The sequence below is a fragment of the Cervus canadensis genome, chromosome 6 (genome assembly GCF_019320065.1).
Source record: "Cervus canadensis isolate Bull #8, Minnesota chromosome 6, ASM1932006v1, whole genome shotgun sequence".
NCBI lineage: Eukaryota > Metazoa > Chordata > Mammalia > Artiodactyla > Cervidae > Cervus > Cervus canadensis.
Genome location: NC_057391.1, coordinates 21,007,166 through 21,023,531, shown reverse-complemented (window position 1 = coordinate 21,023,531; position 16,366 = coordinate 21,007,166). Strand labels below are relative to the sequence as shown.

Below are 16,366 nucleotides of genomic sequence, written 5' to 3'. Positions count from 1 at the left end.
TTCCCTGTTCTTCAACTATCTCCCAGAGTTTGCTCAAACTCATGTTCAATATTCTGATGGAAAATTATTATATACTCCAAGCTGTTTAAATCTGACCATTCACCAGGCATGGCATTTCATCTTTTTCTATAAATGTTCTAGATTATTTTCCAGTGTTTCCTTCTGAAACTAACTCACAACGGGCTATCTTATGCTTTCTCATTTCCATTACAAAGTCAACATACAAATTAAAATTTTTCATTTCTTTAGACAACTCTATGGAGAGATTCCTCCTCCATTTCTCTGTTATCCCAGGCATCAAATGGGAGCAAAGAGCTCAAACTTGGAAACCTTGGAACAAACAGCATCCATAAAACATGCCCTCCATGTCATTGTTCCACAACAAACTATTGACTCGGTGTCCATTGCTACATTTATTTCTCAATATATTGCTCTAATCTTGATCCTGAGCCTCCATTTTATACTCTTATAATCTATATATTACTCACAAAGACTTATAATCTACTCACAGTACTGAGACTCTACAAACATTCCACTACTCAGTTCTTCCTCCCAGAATCCCTCACCCTGAGTTTTACACCTTGCAACAGTGACATTTCCCAGACCATTCGCATTTCAACTGGGAAATGATACAAAACAGGGGCCTTCCTATTCCTACTTTTTGCTCCTCAGTCCTGCCCCTGCCTGTACAGGTCTGGAAGGTTAGGAATACCTTGCACCATTAGTGGGCATTTTCTCAGAGATCTGTTTCCAGAGAATCAGTTTGCACATTCTGATGGGATAAGATAGTGAAAGATCTTTTCAGCACTGAGCCTGAACTCCATAAATATTATGATATTTGTTGGTGCCTAACCCAGAAAACATGGAACAACAGACTGGTTCTAAATAGGAAAAGGAGTACGTCAAGGCTGTATATTGTCACTCTGCTTAATTAACTTATATGGAGAGTACATCATGAGAAATGCTGGGCTGGAAGAAGCACAAGCTGGAATCAAGATTGCCAGGAGAAATATCAATAACCTCAGATATGCAGATGACACCACCCTTATGGCAGAAAGTGAAGAGGAACTAAAAAGCCTCTTGATGAAAGTGAAAGAGGAGAGTGAAAAAGTTGGCTTAAAGCTCAGCATTCAGAAAACTAAGATCATGGCATCCGGTTCCATCACCTCATGGGAAATAGATGGGGAAACAGTGGAAACAGTGGCTGACTTTATTTTTGGGGACTCCAAAATCACTGCAGATGGTGATTGCAGCCATGAAATTAAAAGACGCTTCCTCCTTGGAAGGAAAGTTATGACCAACCTAGACAGCATATTAAAAAGCAGAGACATTACTTTGCCAACAAAGTTCCGTCTAGTCAAGGCTCTGGTTTTTCCAGTGGTCATGTATGGATGTGAGAGTTGGACTGTGAAGAAAGCTGAGCGCCAAAAAATTGATGCTTTTGAACTGTGGTGTTGGAGAAGACTCTTGAGAGTCCCTTGGACTGCAAGGAGATCCAACCAGTCCATCCTAAAGGAGATCAGTCCTGGGTGTTCCTTGGAGGGACTAATGCTGAAGTTGAAACCCCAATACTTTGGCCACCTGATGCGAAGAGTTGACTCATTGGAAAAGACCCTGATGCTGGGAGGGATTGGGGGTAGGAGGAGAAGGGGACGATAGAGGATGAGATGGCTGGATGGCATCACCGACTTGATGGACATGAGTTTGGGTAAACTCTGGGAGTTGGTGATGGACAGGGAGGCCTAGCATGCTGCGATTCATGGGGTCGCAAAGAGTCGGACATGACTGAGCGACTGAACTGAACTGAACTGAACTGAACCCAGAAAAACTTGGAAGTTCCTATCTAAATCCAGGTCCAGTTACTACCTCACTGGAATCTGCCATTTAAAAAGAGTGGGCTATCTACATATCACTTTTCTAAAGGCTAAGAACTGAGTCTCAGACTCTCATGATTTATAGGTTTATGAAGCTCCAGGGCAAGGCTTGGAAGCAGGAGTTCTGTGGACCGTAATGGGAGCTGTTCAGATCATATGCTTTCAATGGAAGAAAGAAGCACTGTCACCTTAAACAACTCCAATGCTCTGATTTGCCTGTGTTTTCTGATACAACACGTCGTTCTATCATGTATGTATATGGCAGATTTGGTCTACTCAAAAATAACCTGGACCAAGTCAACATAGTCTTCATTAACCTTCAGACTCAAAGTGAAGAAAATGAATCTGACTGCAGAGTAGAATCTTCTTCTTTCTCCAAAGCAAAGGTTCCAAGTCTAGGTATAGAGCAGGTCTCTAAACACTGTATTTTTACATTTGGTTGTATTTCTCCCACCTCTTGTATATTGTTCTGCTTATGGAAAATTCAGTGATGGAAACAGAGATTCCATCTTATAGTTAACTATCAGTGCAAAATGACTGTATGGAAGGAAAATAGTTTTGCACCAAAATTTATTAACCTCTATTTTCAGAAGGAAATAATAGAGTAACTTCTTTCCTAAATGACTTTCCTTCTGATAGAGTGTTTGCCACAAAGGGTTAGGATGGTTCTGCCATTGCTTTTGCTTCCACCTTCCAAAGCATCTTGTCTCCACCACATCTGAAGGAGGATCTCCTTGTTCAGCCTTGCTGATGTCATCACACTCATCCGTAAAGTCAGACCTGACTATACACATTGGCTAATATCCCTGAAAAGCCCGTGTGCTAAGAGAGAGGTGGAAAATGGTGGGATGCATGGGACCTGGGTACTGGGAAACTGCTTAAGTCCCCTGCTGACTCAGGCTTCTCACCACCCAACTAACCCAGCAGATAGGTCTTCCTTAGGAGGCACCAGAGACTCAAGAGTGTCCACATCCTGTGGTTGCTGTACCCCCTGACACCCCACACTTGAGTTCCTTTCTTATTCAGAAAACAAAAGCTTTTGGCTTTGGACCAGTTCCCAACATATGGGGACACAACCACCAACTACCCAGGAAGCATCCACCAGGGCAGAGCATGAGAACTTGCTTCTCAAAAATTCCCACACTCTGTTCCCATCCATCATCTGACACCTGACCAAAGAGAGCCTAGGAGACTTACTCTTGAGCATCTTCAGGGATTTAATGTTTCCCGTTGGGACTTGAGAAGCTTGAGTTACAGTTAAATTTAAGAGGTTGGAAGTTAAGGAAATGATTGGAAAGCAAGTATTACAACTTTCCATATACTTCAGGCATGCCTATAAATCTCTCCAAAACTTGGACAGAATGCCTTCCTAAATCACTGACCTTGCCCATCTCATTCTCTGAATCTACACGGCGATCACACACAGGGTGGGCTTTCAAAGCCATGAGCAGCAGGACCTTCTTTCTCCACATGCAAGACAGTGGGGCTGGGGATTCTGCTCATGAGAATGTTCTTCCTTCTTTGTACCAGGCTTTGCAAAGTTGTCTTTGTACTGTAACTGTCTGGAAGAGATTGTACCCTCGCTTTCCCTAAGTCTGTAGATTTCTTTTTGCTTTTTTTTTTTTAAATTGAAGTATAGTTGATTTACAATCTTTGGTGTACAGCAAAATTATTCAGTTATACATACACATATGTAGATTTCTTTCATTACGTTTGTGACCCAAGCAAATGAGTTTTTCTGTGCACTATCTGTTTAGTAAAGCTGAGAAGAATAGGAAATACAGGAACCAAGTGCAAGGGAAAATACAAAGGCATTAATACCAGGGAAAATACTGTTGTGAACTCAGACTATTTATCACTTAAATTGATATTAACTTGATATTGCTAGAAAATAAAAAGGTCAATACCAAGATGTGTATTTTCTTAGCATTTCTGAAAGAAAATATGAGCATTCAAGGGTATAAAATTCTTTAACCCTGCAGTTTCTACCCCCTAAGTAAGGTATTTCACTGTGGCTGGAATGATCCAAAGTCTGGGCATTGGTAGCTAAGGGAGGCTGCCAGCTGCCAGCCCTTTGCAAACTGCAAAGTAGGTCATCCATGGCTCCTCCTTCTCATCTTTCTGGGCCCTTTCCTTGGACCATCCTCCCCAACACATCCCTCATATGTTTTTATTCTATTCTCATCAAAACCTGGTATCAAAAAATGATCTGAAACCAGTTTGTTCTGGTTTAAGAAACAATGGAAATCAATGGTACTTTTAGGTTTTCTGAGGTTGGAGTGGGAGGGAGAGATAATAACCATGAGTTAAAGACTAAAGCAACCATGGCAGAATTTTGAAAGCTTGATGACACTGCCTAGAATGAAAGATAGAAGCTCATTCTCTCTTTGTTGGGAGGCTCAGTGTGGATCAGACAAGGAGAGTCTGGAATCGCTCAGAGCAGACAATACACTCCCTGTGTCCTGGAAGACAGAGAACATTAACCTGTCTGCAGCATATGGCTGAACTGGGACCAAAAGGGAAAAAAGGATAGATAGACAGATAGATGACAGGAAGACAGACTGATTGATTTTAAATTATTTCATTTCAATAGCAGGAATTGCTTTGTAACAGTTGACAGCCATTCAGCAGTGAAGATATATCCTTATCAGGGAATGAGTACAGGTGGGTGATTACACCATGCAGATTGTCTGCATGGTTGGGAACTATAACTCAATGACCTGAGCATTTTCCTCCTATTATTTAATACACTATTCTACATCAAGAGAAAATCCGGACTGCCACCAAAAAGCAACTGCAGTTACTCTTTTGATATATTTCATCCAAGTTTAATATATAGATTATTTAATAGTCTGTACATGTAATCATATTCCACATACACACCTGTATCTTTTAAGCATTATACAATCAGTTTTCTGTGTTATTAGACACCTTTCATGATCAGTATTTAATGATGTACGTTAACATCGTATCTGGAAACACACTGTTTTATCAATTTCCTTATAATTTAGAATTCGATCAGTTTTTTATTATAATAAAGAATGCTGTAATGAATGTGTATATATAGAGAGCTTTACATTATTTAAAATTATTGTGTGTATGTATATAGGGAAAACCATGTGTATATACATGTGTGTGTGTGTGTCTGTGTGTGTGTGCTCAGTCACTCCAGTCACGTCTGACTGTTTGCGACCCCATGGACTGTATAATCCACCAGGCTCCTCTGTCCATGGGATTCTCCAGGCAAGAATACTGAAGCGGGTTGCCATGCCCTCCTCCAGGGGATCTTTCTGACCCTGGGATAGAACTTGTGTCTCCTGTGTCTCCTGCATTGCAGGCAGATTCTTTACCGCTGAGCCACCAGGGAAGCCATGAATATATTTATTATATGTACTGAAGTAAGTCCCCACTTTCTCTCAGAAGATTCAAAATAAAGGTTTTGAGCCAACTTGATTCTATACACCCTTGTAAATCAGCACTAGTTTGTCCAATTCCACCTTAAAAATTTTAACATATTGCTTTAGTATTATTTACATTTTTAAACCCTTATATATGATATTAGTTCTGAAATACAGCTTTTTCCCCCACTCTAATAGTTTATATAATTTTATTTAAATTCTCACAAATACCTCAAAGCCTTGTATTGTCATCAGCAGAGCTGTTCTTTTAATCTTCAAACATTTTTTAAAAGGATTTCACACAACCTATAACTAAGTTGTTTGAAATATAGCCCATTAAGAATCCATATATGAAGGTTTCACTAAAACATATTTGAACCCCAATATCTATTCACAAAACAGAACTTTTGATTGCCATTTAGACTGTAAGTGAATATTCATGATTTCCACAGCAAAAATCTACTTTAAAAGATTTATTTAAACAATATTGAACACTTGTAATTTCTAAGCATACCCCAAGAATAGCTACTAAATTGTCATTAAGTTTACTAGTCATCTTTTTCACTAAGCTCAACATCTGACTTTCAGTAGTATCTATGAATTAACCTTGATTAAGATCATTAAAGGTGAATGTGTCTTCACTAAACTGTACTTAACTATGCAAAACCAAAGAATTCCATTAAAGTATTGTAATATTGCTTTTTGTATAATATTTTTGAATTTGAATCAAATATAAGGGGACTCTGTCTTCTCTGAGGATAATAAACCTCACTTTAAATTCAAACACATATATATTTTCTCACAGTAAATTCCCCAAGGTGGAAATATTTGCTTAACCTAGTAATAATATTTTCACTTTTTAAATATTATCTAATTGGTTTCCAATAAATATATAACAATTTATATTATTACCAACATCTTACCACCACTGGGAACATCAACTTTTCTAACAACACAAAGCTTAAAACCTGATTATTTCTTAATGGTTTGCTAATGTTTCATTTACATTTTTTTATTTCTAGAGGGTTAAAATATTTTTCTAAATTTGTTAACCAATGAGTGACTTTCTTCATTTGTTTTTTGTGCATTTGCCCTTTAGATACTTTGTGTTTTATTTATTAATTTGTGTAATGTAATAATTTTTGCAATTGAGTTCTATTTCATTAACCACAATAAGAGCATTGGAGAAAGGAGATTTCTGAGGTTTTCTAGATGACAAGTTGTGATGATGGTAAACTACTAAGGAAAGGATAAAAGAAGAAGGATGTTTTTGTACTGCTGTGTTTCACTGTGCTACGTACCACAGAGGTTGAAGTGTACTAAGCACTTGTTTAAAAATCCCAGGTGTTATCCACTGCATATGTTTCAGCATCAAGAGCCAACATCTGAGCATCATGAGGAAACAATACACAAACTACTTTCCCACTCACTCCTTTATTGAAAGAAATTTACCCATGTGTCTACTCCAATAGTCTCAGAATGTGAACAGATATCACCAAAATCAGCAAAATAAATCATCTCACCACAATTTAACAACATTTATTACATATACCAATGGCAAAATTAAAGAGAACATCATGGAAGAAATACAGGGATGGAAATAAAGATGACCATAGCCTGTGCACTGGGTCATACACCAACATATTCTAAAGACCATAACTAGAAGCAGATCTACAAGGAGGAAAATCTGACACTAAACCCCCAAATCCTGACAGTTCTTGTGTCTCTTTCTGATGGGAAAACTAACAAGTGAGCGAATAGTGAGGGCCAGAAGGACATTATGAGGCAGCACTGGACAAACGACCCAATGATGTAATAAAGAGCACAGACCTTTCCGAAGTAAAATCTGAGTTATTACAAAGTGAGCAAAGAGAGGGTATCTGAGAAGTTGTTGTTGGTAGAGTTAGCTGGGAAGAGCTCTTGAAGATGAATCTTGAGCTGGTCCTTGAAGATGCCACAAGACCTACCCCGACTGGGAATGTTATTTCAGAGTCAGGAATCATCTCTCTGACCTAATGCCACTAAGCTCTGTCCTCATCTCAGAGTAGAGGCACCACCAGTCCCCACCCACTGACACGATGTGTTTTTGAAAGATACTTCCTGGGAACTAAGAAAAATTTCTGTTCAGTCAGAGGATCAATCAGTGTGAATCCCACAGGTCTAACAGCTGACCAGTCCTGGCCTCTCCTTCACTCTTCTGACCCTGCTCGTGTCTGATCCTAGACACAGGGATTAACCCCTTCTTACTGGGATTACAATCACCAGTTACCACACCAGCTCCAATTGCTCTTTGTGAGTCTATAAGAGAAAAAGCAATGCACGGAGAAAGAAAACTCTGCCTAGGCTTCCTCCCAGGTTGTTCAAAATAATTGAGCTTATGATTTAGAAGATAGAATACAGCAGCTTGATCAAAATAAAAACTGAAGAGCCCATTTCAGGGAGTATAAACGATTCACAAATACAACACTTTTTATGAATTTCTCATTTGTAGAGCAGAAATGTAATGTATCTTCCTTATGTTACTTTTTTTTTTAAAGCAGGTTCTTTTAGATACTAATATTTCAGCATCTAATGATGAGTTTATAACATTCATTTTGTGTATAGCAGACTGGAGGCATTCACAGTTACAGGAGGAAGAAATGTGACTAGCTTCTGGCTACATGCAAAACATCAGGCAGAAAAATATACTCCAAGCCAAAAGAAAAAGTTTTAAAACATTGCCAAATCTCAGATTACCTGCTGGTTACAATGGGAATATATAATTTTACAAAAGATAGATTTTTCTGTCCCCATCTTATCCTAGCGCTGGATCAGCCTCATCAAGTCATTATGGCTATCCTATCATGACGCAGGACACTACCATACATAGGACACTACCTCCCTACACAGTATTCCTGCCAAAAATAAACAAATGGAGCCTATAGTCGTTAGTTCTAGCAGGAGACCAAGGAACTAGAAGAACAAGTTAAAGGATTCCACAAAGAAACAACTAGACAATTCCAGACAGTGAGACATTCTACAAGACAACAGTTCCAGTCCCTTCAGTAATCAATGTGATGAAGGAAAACACAAGTATAGTGGAGGGAATGCTGTAGAACGAGAACTATTACAGGTTAAAGAAAGTTAAGATGCTTAGAAACCAAATTAAATACATAGTATTTGACTGGTTTCTGGTTTCCGAAAACCATCTGTAAAGGACATTTTGTTGGAAAATTTAACATGGGCTAGTTATTAAATGATTTTAGGGAATTGTTAACTTTGTTAGATGTGAAGTAGTAGTATTAGGGTTGTATAGAAAATATTTTTGTTTTTTAAAAATGTATGCTTAAGGGTTTAGAAACGAATTGTCATGGTGCTTATAATTTATTCTTAAACACTTCACCAAATACCCAATAAAGCAAACATTAATGATTACTAGACATAAGTGATGAGTCTAAAGATACTGATTTTATTTCCCCTTTTTTATATATCAAAAACTTTATAAAAATGTTTTTATGTTTTCATCCCTAAGAAATCTGCAGCAAGTTTAAGCAGTAAAAAGTATAACATGTTTCTTGAAAATTAGCATATTTTTTAAGAATACTGCTCTGCTCAAAGAAATCCTGATTCTGTAAGTGTTTTAACAAACTAGAACTGTATGTCCATGTGACATATTTGTAAGACAATAATCGACTCTGTCACTGACTACACAGTTCAGATTAGTGAGAAAACCACAAGTGATGATCTTGCACAATTTGGATTATTCTTATTCAAGAAATAGGCATAAGCAGTGTGCCTTAAAATCACTGCTTTTCTAGATCTGAGATAATGACTATAGCTTAAAATCCAGTCTTCCATTTATGTGGGGCTGGGCAGTACCAGACTTCTACAGATACACCAAGGGCTCCAAGCAGTGGGTTGTCAAACTCACTTCTCCTTCAGCAGGCTGGACATCACAGAGAAGGTAGAAGAAGGTTTTGACAAAAGTCAAAGTGTGTTGGGGGCCCCTTGACTGAGGGGAACTTGACCAGGTTTATCCATTCTTGGGGCTTCATATGGGTCTCAATTCAAAAGCCTGGCCCCTTTTATTTCCTGTCCAGTTACTAAGTGCATTGCTTGATCCATCAACCATGAAAGCCAAGTCAGGCTATTACTCATATTTATGGTTTTGCCAAAATTTCAAGTACAATCCTAACTACTTGTCGCTTAAGCAAGTAAATATTATTTATAATGGAAAGGGTGAAGTTTTGCTGCAGAAATATAGTATGGGTACTAAACGTAAAGTAATCAGACTCTGGACCTTCCCCGAGCCCTCCCACTGCCCCCAAAGCACCATCACCATGGATCCAGCATCTGAGACACTGAGTACCACCAAGGAGAACAAACCACAGGCGGGTGACAGACAGATCTGTGGTCCTTGACTCTAGAGATTCCACCAAAGTATTCAAGGCAATTTCATCTTTGTCAAGGAATTGGAAAATCACTTTTCACAATGGCTTGACCACTTATTCATCCATCAGTCAAAGCACATGATACAATCGATCTGCCAATCACCAGCAAACAAATAGAAACTGGTCAGAGTAAAGAAAGCCTGGGTTGAGTGCTGCCTTTGCCGCTTTGACAGGACAAACCACCTAGATTAGGAGAGTGCTTCTCAAAGTACGGTCCGTGGACATCCAGAAGCCTAAAGACATTTCAGGGAGTCCATGAGGTCATAACTATATTCATGATAATGGCAAAATAATATTTGCCATTTTCTTTGTTTTGACATTTGCCTTCATGTTGTGAAAGCGTTGGTGGGTAAAACTGCTGGTCACTTAGTATGAATCAAGGCCAAAACCTCAGTAGTGTATTAGCAGTCACTGTATTCTACATTCCTATGTATTTGCAGGTGGAAAAAAAAGGCTAGTTTCAGTTAACAATGTAATTGACTGTATTAGTTAGCTAAGCTGACATAACAAAACAACACAGGCTATGTGGTTTAAACAACAGAAACTTATTTTCTCACAGCTCTGAGGTTAAAAATCTAGGATGAAAGTGCCCACAGTTTTGATCTCTCCTGAGTCCTCCTCCTTGGCTCGGAGATGGCCACCTTCTTGATTTGTCCTCATGTGGACTTTCCTCTATACATGTATAATATATCCCGTATGTATCTTCTTCTGTGTACAAATTTCCTCTTCTCATAAGGATGCCAGTCAGCCTGGATTAGGGTCTAATCCAGTCTAAGGTAAAATGGCCTCTTTTACTTTATCTTTAAGGGTCTTATCTCCAAAGAAGGATACATTTTGGGTTACCAAGGGTAAGGACTTCAACATATGGATTTGGGAAGGACACAGTTCAGTCCGTAACACTGAAAAAGCAGTAAAACTATTAATTTTATTAAATCTCCACTCAAGTTTATATCTTTTTAGTATTCTATGTAACAACAGTGGAAGTACACGTAAGTACTTCTGCTGCATTCCAAATTATTTTATTATCTCAAGGGAAAAGTCTTTTGTAGTCATTTAAGTTGCAAATTGAACTAGCTATTTTTTTCCATGAAACACCATTTTTCTTGAAAGAATAACTGACAGGCAAACTATGGTTATTCAGACTTGGGTAGTTGTCACACATTTTCTTGAAAATGAATAAACTGAGCCTGCACATCAAGAAAACAATGGACCATTGTTGCTAATGATAAAAATCCAAGTTTTCAGGGAAAAACTAGACATCAGGGAAATTGTATCTGCCATTATGAGCTGGTAGGCTCCCCAGTATTTAAGTACTGTTCTGAATTAAAGATATTAGTGGCCATATTACCTCCTGTGATATATTTGATGTTGTATAATGAAATATATCAACACATAAAAGTTTCTTAATGCAATGAACCAATTATTTCCCAAAAGACCTACGAATAATGCTATAAAATCAAGCACGGGTGGAAGTATCATCCAAAATGCAAGCTAGACCAATGGACTTTGATGGAAAAGAATAGAAAAAGTCCACTAACACAGTTTCTGATTTCACATTGCAAAAAATCTACCTTTTTGTAACACATATCTGTGTAGTCTAGGTTTTCCTCATACATTTCATTAAGCCAATATACTGCAATACACAGGAGGCATACATAAGCAAACATGCAAATGCAGTTGTCTTCCATAAGCCAGCTCTATCCTGATAGTTATTTCAAGACTATGATCAAACACCTTTAGTATCACCCATCCTTTGGTCTATATTCTCCAAAGTTTTCTAGTTGTTCCTCCATCTATGTGGTTTGAAGTCTTTTCAAGAGTCTGTTCCACATTTTTTTTAAAAAGCCTCGTATTCTCCTTTGATATACACTGCAGTTTGCCTATAATCCTCAAAGAGAACACATCAAAATCAAAGGCCGAGAGTGGAGATAAGAAAAGCAAGTTCAAAGTCCATGGTCACAAAATTAAAAGCTCTGGGATGTCCCAGTGCAACCCTCATTTCTTTTCTGGGCCTGGCATCCCATACATTTTCTCCAGGTGCCTTGAGTCTCCAAGTACCCTCCCACCCAGGACTGGACAACATCACTGTAAACTCTCAGAATGCACTCATCTGGCAGCAAGAATGACTCGGCCTCCTTCCAGGGAGAGGTGAACTTCAGGATGAACCCACCCTGTGCCTGCCCCTCCCCTTTCCCATGAAAGAACATCCCATACAATAATGAAAAGCCACATACAGAAAGAAAATGCCAGGCTGCCCAGGTCATTCTAAGGTCACTCCAGGGAAGGAGATCAGCTGGAGGACTAAGAAGGTACTCAGACACTTTCAAATGATAAATATTAAAGTAAATGATCAGAGAACTGGATATTTGCCAAGTGAACCAAAAATATCACTGGACTAGGAATTGGAATAATTTATTTCTTTTATGTTTCTTTGATGTTGGCCTTGGCCAGTTGTGAAACCACTCTGGATCACTCTAGACTCTTCCATCTGAACACATAGCGGAGTGAATATATCATCCTTGAAGGCTCTCCCAGCTGTAACATCTTAGATGCTTCTCTGGAGGCACAGTTCATCCTTGATTACTCATATTAGTAGAAAGACTGTGATTTGAATACTCCAAATATGTAGACAACAAGGAATTCACTTCTCTTTAACTTTGGAATATATTTCATAGTGTGGAGCAAATCACAACAAATTTAACTTCCCAATGATGCTTAACTCAGACTAATGTTCAAATTGAATTGTTTACAGCTAATGGTGCTATGTTAAACAAATGCAAAATAGTGTTCCGTAGTGCAGAGCAGGGTGAGAGAGAGCAAGGACTAGGAATTGGGAAGATGTGGGTTCTAGTCATGACTCTGTCACTTCCTAGCTTATCCTCTCTGAATATGAGACATTATATCATTACAATAGTTTCAGAAGGCACTTTATGAGCCTTGCTTAATGAGGTAATGTCCTGCACAGAGGACACAGACAAATCTCTTCTCTCAAAGATCTTTACCTAAAGAAGATGAGAGGAAATGAGTTTTGACAGCAGTGATAGGGATAAGCACTGGATGCCAAAAAATTAAGGGGAAGGGGGTGCATCCAACACAGTTGTCTTGAGCAATCGTTTAGGACTTCCCAGAAGGTCAGCAGCTAAGCTAAGCTCACATCATACTTCATCAATAGGATCTAAGGAGGTGGGCTAGAGACCAAACTGGGGAACTGGAGAAGGTAAGGGCATTTCAAGCAAAAGCAATCACAGGGCAAAGGTAAAGAGAGACCAAAGAACATGGAGCTTTCAGGAAGCAAGTAGTTCAGCACAGCTGAGTTTAAGGGAGCATGTGGAAAAGAATAAGACAAAGGCCTAGGAAGGTAAACAAAAGCCTATGCTCAAACCTTCTCACCCTAAAGATAATGGGGAGCTACCATAAATTTCAGCACGTAATTTCATAGGTCAAGTCACCCTAGGTTTAGAATCTGTATTAAATAGCCATTTCTACTATGGTTGTTGCCTATTATTTAAAAAGTTGAGGTTGCTTTATAACTGGGGCTTCCCTGGTAGTTCAGACAGTAAAGAAACTGCCTGCAATGCAGGAGACCTAGGTTCAATCCCTGGGACAGAAAGTTTCCCTGGAGAAGCAAATGGCAACCCACCCCAGTATTCTTGCCTGGAGAATTCCATCGATAGAGGAGCCTGGCGAGGTCAGAGTTGGACACAACTAAGCAACTAACACTTCTACAATAACAAACATATATTGCATTTGCTCATTGGACTTGCCCTCAGATTGTGGACTGCATTCAGAACTGTGTCTTTGTTCTGGGACCCAGGCCAAAGCAACAGTGACCCCCTGAGCATACCCTTCCCATCTCACAGGACAAAGGCTCAAGAGTGCTGGCAGAAATCCCTGACGCCATGCCATGTGGAGCCTCAGCCTGGACCAGGACTGTCGCCTCCACCCACAACTATGGATCCATGCATGGCCACGTCCCAGAGTCAGTGGAGTGGGATGTACACCCACCTGGAATGGGGACCCTGCAAAGTCCTGTGTCAAGGACCCTGGAGGATACTCCTGATACAGGGAGGAGTGAAGCACTAGGAAACACAATACCTGCATTCTCCTTAGGACCCAGCACCCCAAACCTCTCTGCCATGGCCACAGGATCGCAAGATTCACTGCCCCAGAACCACTAGGTTGCCGAGTCTAAGTTCCAGTCTCCTCAAGATTTAATTACCTTCTCATTCCCAACTTTTTGTTTTCTATAGCTGGTTCTGTTCAAACCTGTTTCTGATGGCTGCCTGGGGAAGTCTGTGCATCAGCGCTAGGAGGGAGTCAGGGAGCCTCAGGGGTTTCAGCAGAAGCCAAATTTATTTTTCAACATGCTAACCACCCACCTCTTGCCATTTCAAAAATTAGTACCTAAACCAGCTATGCTCTACCATCCAAGTTCAATGCTTTAGCCCAGCTGGCCTCCTGCCATGAGGTACATGTTCTCCTGCTCAAGCCAGCCCCTGTTACATTGTCTGTTACTGAGAAAATAACATTTCTTCTCCTCTTTTCCTGTTTGTTCTTTGAGGTTTTAATCAGGAAAAAGGTGTTAGACTGTGTGTGTGGAAATGAAGTTGCTAGGCATGCAGTTGAATGGAGGGTAGTAAGGCGTTGTTGTAAGGGTTATAAGTAAGGGTTATAAGGAATATTGTGATGCTTAAATTAGGCCATGGATTTGGATAAGATCCTCCAAAGAAAGTATGAAGATCAAAGTTTTTTCAATCCTGCTCCCTCTTGTTAACAACAGCAAGAAAATTCACACTATCCTTCTGTTTTATATATATATATATTTTTTTTTTCTTTTGGCTGTGCTGGGTCTTCGTTGCTGCTCCGGCTTTCTCTAGATGCAGTGAGCGGGGGCTACTCTCTAGTTGCAGTGCATGGGCTTCTCACTGCAGTGGCTTCTCTTGTGGAGCATCAGACCCTAGGGTGCCCGGCCTTCAGTAGTTGCAACATGTGAGCTCAGTACTTGTGGCACATGGGCTTAGTTGCTCTGTGGCATGTGGGACCTTCCCAGATCAGAGATCAACCTGTCTCTCCTATATTGACAGGGGGATTCTTTACCACTGGGCCACCAGGGAAACCCCACACTATCCTTTAATGGTTAACATTCAGTAAAGACATTTTCGATGATCCTTATGTATTGCTTTTTTTTCACAGTGACAGACACAGAGATCTAAAGAAAATGAAGACTGCTGTGTTGAGAACACCAAAGTTTTCAAAAAGGGTATGATGGTATTAAAAATCAAAAGTCCAACAAGAGTGTAAATTAAAAAGCATGGACTGCTCGGGGCTGGTGCACTGGGATGACCCAGAGGGATGGGATGGGGAGGGAGGTGGGAGGGGGGTTCAGGATGGGGAACACATGTGCACCCGTGGCTGATTCATGGCAATGTATAGCAAAAACCACTACAATATTGTAAAGTAATTAGCCTCCAATTAAAATGAATAAATTTATTTTTTTAAAAAAAGCATGGACTGAATTTGTCCAGAGCCACTGCCCCTAGGTGCACAGGTTGTGTCTGACACAAGGACTCTCAGCCAAGGGAGCAAAAATTCATCTAAATGGGTCTAAAATTCAGCCTGAGCTCTGCTGTCTGAGCCAAGGCCCTGGTGTGGGGATGCATCAGCTGGAAAAAGGGAAGACTTTATGAATAAAACTAAAAAAGTTGCCCTCTGTTTTCCAACTTGAACCCAAGGGGCTACCTCTGCATTTGCCCAGCATGTTGCATTTTCCAGTTCACACAAAGCAGCAGATGGACTACTGGCCCTGAATATAGCCAGATGTGATCAATGAAGCACTTTCCACTCCATAACACCCTCCATGGGTAAGTAGGGCAGGCAGAGGTGATTCAGAAGATTAGCAGGTGAAAGCAGAAATTACATTGACCGTGAATCTTTTCTGCCTACCTACAGCTTGTAGAACCCAGTTGAGACATTCAGGTCTGACAGACTCTCCTGAGAGAAACCATCTGAGAGTGAACTGGTCAGAAAGCACAGGTAGGAGAAGAGGTCATGATTTCTGAAGTCCATTCTAGTCACAAACTCCAGGGCAGATCCCAACAGCAGGGCAGAAAAGCCTGAGAAAGAAATGCCTGGGCAAGCCTGCCCTGACCTCAAGCCAAGACTCTGATGTGGATGGAGCCTGACTTGGAGAAAATACCTATGATGGATGTTCTAAGACAGATGGGACAAAACCAAGGGGAGGTTTTTGTAAAGCTCTGCAGCACTGTGGGTGGGATTTACGAGCACTTTGCTACAATACCCAAAGAGACCTGTACAGAAACTGTAGAGGCAAAAGTGGAATTTCCCAGTGAATTGCTCAGTCTGGCTACCATGACTATCAAACTGACTTTATCTTGACTCCTTGACTGAATTCCCACAAAATACCAGCTGCTACATGTCATCCAGTCCCAGTTCAGGAAAATGTTGTTACCAACATTCTGATGAAAAATTATATGTTCTAAACTGTGTTGAATATAATCATTCACTAAGCAGAGGATTTCTTTTCCTGCAAATGTTTCAGATTATTTGTATTTTCTAGTGTTTTCTTTCTACTGCTAACACCCAAAGGACTTTGCTATGCTTTCTCACTTCATTATAAGGTCAATATACAAGTTAAATATTTTAA

The 16,366-nt window shown here is 39.9% G+C and overlaps 2 gene segments (V, D, J or C); both read left to right on the top strand.

Annotated features, from left to right (window-relative positions):
- Positions 1-16,366, top strand: part of LOC122443232 — a 331,145-nt gene that overhangs the window by 159,072 nt on the left and 155,707 nt on the right.
- Positions 1-16,366, top strand: part of LOC122443230 — a 180,150-nt gene that overhangs the window by 94,164 nt on the left and 69,620 nt on the right. The window contains 1 exon segment of the C gene segment in view: positions 3,145-3,151. Coding sequence covers positions 3,145-3,151 — 7 coding nt within the window.